Source organism: Dichomitus squalens, assembly GCF_000275845.1.
Source record: "Dichomitus squalens LYAD-421 SS1 unplaced genomic scaffold DICSQscaffold_125, whole genome shotgun sequence".
NCBI lineage: Eukaryota > Fungi > Basidiomycota > Agaricomycetes > Polyporales > Polyporaceae > Dichomitus > Dichomitus squalens.
The window spans coordinates 9,784-13,552 of NW_006767007.1; the positions used below are offsets into that span (position 1 = coordinate 9,784).

General features: G+C 54.3%; 2 protein-coding genes across 2 annotated transcripts; one reads left to right on the forward strand and one right to left on the reverse strand.

Moving 5' to 3' along the window:
• Positions 1–51: 51 nt before the first annotated feature.
• DICSQDRAFT_175695 (uncharacterized protein) lies at positions 52–948 on the reverse strand (the record flags this gene model as incomplete). The annotated part of the gene is made up of 6 exons (XM_007371584.1): positions 52–72; positions 105–316; positions 401–463; positions 551–631; positions 696–797; positions 846–948. 6 exons carry the CDS (start codon positions 946–948, stop codon positions 52–54), a joined length of 582 nt encoding a protein of 193 aa, XP_007371646.1.
• Positions 949–1,878: 930 nt separating this feature from the next.
• DICSQDRAFT_175696 (uncharacterized protein) lies at positions 1,879–3,747 on the forward strand (the record flags this gene model as incomplete). Its single annotated transcript, XM_007371585.1, has 4 exons — positions 1,879–2,307; positions 2,379–2,606; positions 2,672–2,962; positions 3,024–3,747. Coding segments are annotated over 4 exons (1,672 nt in total), but the record flags the coding sequence as incomplete, so codon positions are not given.
• Between the last annotated feature and the right edge of the window lie 22 nt (positions 3,748–3,769).

Genomic DNA, 3,769 nt, shown 5'->3' on the forward strand with positions numbered 1-3,769 from the left:
CTTATCGTCTTCAAGCACGACGGTAAGTGCTCCGCGAACGGTCGGGTCGTCTCAAGCCCGAACACGACTGCTCTAACAAACCGAACGATTTCAAGGAAGCTTACCTCCTCGCGGAGCATCTTGGCTAGCTGGCCAGGTTCGACATCGAGGACTACGTCGTCGCCCGACTCCGAATGCGCTCCGTCGCTGTCGACGTGACCGTCCAAACGTCCATCCGACTCTTCCGAAGTCGCCTCATCGTCGGAGGCGATCTCGCGAGTGGACACGCTCGCTTGGACTAGGTTGGGCGACTTCGAGACGGGTCTAGTCGGCATTTCTAATGTATGGAAGGTTCCGATTATTAGCGCATGTGTTACGGTATGGCACGGAGTCACACATATCATAAGGATGACCGACTGACGTGAGGTCCCCATACGAAGGTCGTGCACTGATGGAAGACCCATGGAGGAGGACAAGGGGGTCTCTGTGACGGTTGTGAGTTGCTCTGTTCGGTTCACATTCATTATTACCTAATTAGTGACGGCTGGAATACGCGGAGAAGTAGACGTACCTCTCGCAGACGCCGACAACCCACCTCGTTGGACCGTGAGAGACATTGTTCCTTGACTTGTGCCATCGTGCAGCGGGGTCACTGGTGTCCAGCAAAGATGTTTTCAGGGGTTTGGTACGTGTCAGTTAAACTGAGTATAACTCACAGGCGTCTGTGTCCGCCTTCTTTCCTTTTTTAGCAGTACCGCTCGGTGTCGCTGTTGCGGAGTTGGCGCGTTTGCGGGCCTTCGGGGCGTCTGCAGTCCAGCCTATTTTGATAGTGAGTGAGCGGATTTTGTGAAGTGCATTGTGCTCACCTTTCTTCAACAATGCATCCGTCTTGGACTTACGTTGCGGCCGTTCCACAGGACCGGTACCCGCGGCGGGGCCGTCAACTTGAACTGTCACCGGTTGCGCCATCGGTGCCGCGGCTGTAGGATTTAGCGCATTAGCACGGTACGTAGCTCTCTGGTTATGTGGCGCAACATTTCTAATCAATATGTCTGTCAACGTACCTCCTGCCGGCGGTGCAGCCGCTGTCTTGTTCAACGAATGACCTGTAGCCTTTGGCTTAGGCGTAGCCTTGCCTGAGCCAGTCTTCGTGCTGTTTGTACTGTTTGCAGATGATGCTTGACTCCCTGCAATATCACTTGGTAAAGGTGGTGAGTGACCTGTTTTTTTGCCAGATGATCGAGTACTCCGCCCTGACATGTCGGACAGACGGAAATTATGAGAGAATACGATGTTTGGGAATATATAGAAAGGAGCGAGTGAGAAGTGAAGCGAGAGGTGGAGGTTTAGAAGAGGATGGTACGTGGCAGAGGAGCAAGAGATTCAGATAACTGACGGACTTTGAATTTGCGGAACAGTACACTACGATCGAGCCCGACAGGCATGTGGCTGCAGTGGGGCCAATGATTGGCCGCGCGGGGGTCCACCCACCAGGCTACAGTTAGCCTAGGTGAATTGATTCAATTTGTTTGCATAGCTTTGTTGTTACTGAGAGCCGTTCGCTGCTGCATTTCACAATTGCAACAACCGCTGTTTCTTAGCACAGGTGTACAATCAGTAGTCACTGCCAACTCAGGAGGCCATTAGTTCGCATACATTTGGGTCCCGTCTGACAGTCATATGTCGATGTCGACGAATGGGGGTAGAGGCCCGTTCGATTCAATGCCGGTCCATCTTGTGCATGGCTGACGCACGCAACGGATGTCGACATAGACAACTCGGGAGTACGGGACTCCGAATTCGATTGATCTCCCGCCTCTTGATTTTTCTGAAGTGCTTGGCCTCCGCGTGCTGCTTGTCTGTCTCACTACGGACCTTGAACAGCTTGTACTCCAGCATATGTCTTCTCACTGGCAACCCCATCTTTCGACTGATGAGCGGTGCCCTGGCTGCACCCTCTACTTTTCTCCGTCGGGTCTATCAAAGCACCTCGCTCAAACCCGAAAGCCCGCTTGCATCGCCGTGCGAGATGGTCGTCTACCCCCGCCTCCTACAGCGCAGCCTCTAGGGCAAGAGGACGACTCGAATGTATTCGATGATGTGGACATGGATGCGCCTCCCGTTCCTCTCGAAGGCGACTTCTACGGCGATTACGATCCCTCCTTCTTTGACGACGAGTCCGCTCCTGATTCCCCCCATGGAGACTCGGACTTCCCGGCGAGCGATGATGACGACGATGATCTCCAGCCGACATTGAGAGCTGGGAGCCCGAGCCCCGTCCTGTGCCTCCCAACACTGGAGGCGACGTCTCGGAGCAGAATCCTGGGGGTTCACCACAGGACCCCGTGGTGCCATCTCAATCCGAACGCAACGCTGTTGAAGCTAATGTATCTCGCAAGACGTACGTCATCCCCTTCCCTGGCCATCATGCTGGGGCCCCCATCCCCCGCTCCGATGTACCTCGCCGTGTCGATGCAAATGAGAAGTATCAAGCATGCCTGAATGAGGCTCCTTCGACCAACCCTTACCATCCGTTCGCCTCACGTCGGGATTGGCTTGTTGGGCATTGGGCAAAGATGCGTGGGCCAGGGTCGACGGCATTCTCAGAACTCCTAGCCATTGACGAGGTACGTGCTAATATATGTATCGTGTTATTCAGTTGACCTCAGCATAATCATGCTATTTCATTTAGGTGGCTCAACTGCTCGCATTGTCCTACAAGAATTCTCAGCAGCTAGACAAGATCATTGATAAGGAGCTACCCCCTTGTCGTCCTCGCTTCCAGCGCCACGAGATTGTTGTCGCGGGTGAGGCAATCGAAGTGTATTTTCGTGATGTCCTAGAATGCATCCGTTCGCTCTTCAGCAACCCCGAGTTTGCCCCCCTTCTCCTCCTTGTGCCTGAACGCCATTACGCCGACGCGGATCACACGGTGCGGGTCTATTTCGATATGAATACGGGAAAGTGGTGGTGGGCGACCCAGGTATGACACCTTTCAAACTACCATCTATCTAAGCCGTCTCTGACTGTTTACGGATTTCCAGAAGGAGCTCGAGAAGAGAAACCCTGGTGCCACAGTGGTCCCCATCGTCATCTCGTCTGATAAGACTCAGTTGACCTTGATCGGGAACAAGACCGCTTATCCTGTGTACATGACACTCGGAAATCTTCCGAAAGACGTACGCAGTAAGCCTTCCCGCCGCGGCCAGATCCTCCTTGCATACCTGCCCACTTCGAAGCTACAGCATATCCCCAACAAGGCCGCGCGTCGCCGCACCCTCGCTAACCTCTTCCACGCATGCATGGCTCGTGTCCTCACACCGCTGTCGTCTGTCGGTGTCACAGGCATGGAGCTTATGAGCGGTGATGGTGTTGTGCGCCGTGGTCATCCAATCCTTGCGGTTTACGTCGGCGACTACCCAGAACAGCTCCTTGTGAGCGGCTGCAAGACTGGGGAGTGCCCGAAGTGCCCGATTCCTCGCGATGAGGTCGGAAGTTCCTCGAACACCTCGCGGGCATTGCGAGACCTCGGAAAGGTCTTCGATGCCTTATCTGCACTAGACGAAGGGCCCACTGCTTTTTCGAAGGCCTGCCACGATGCAGGCATCAAGCCGCTGCCGCATCCATTTTGGCTCGATCTTCCGTTTACGAACATCTACATGTCGATCACCCCCGATATCCTCCATCAGCTATACCAAGGAGTCATGAAGCACCTTATCCTTTGGCTGCAAGAAGCGTGTGGCGAAGACGAGATCGATGCTCGCTGCCGTCGACTCCCTCTCAATCACAA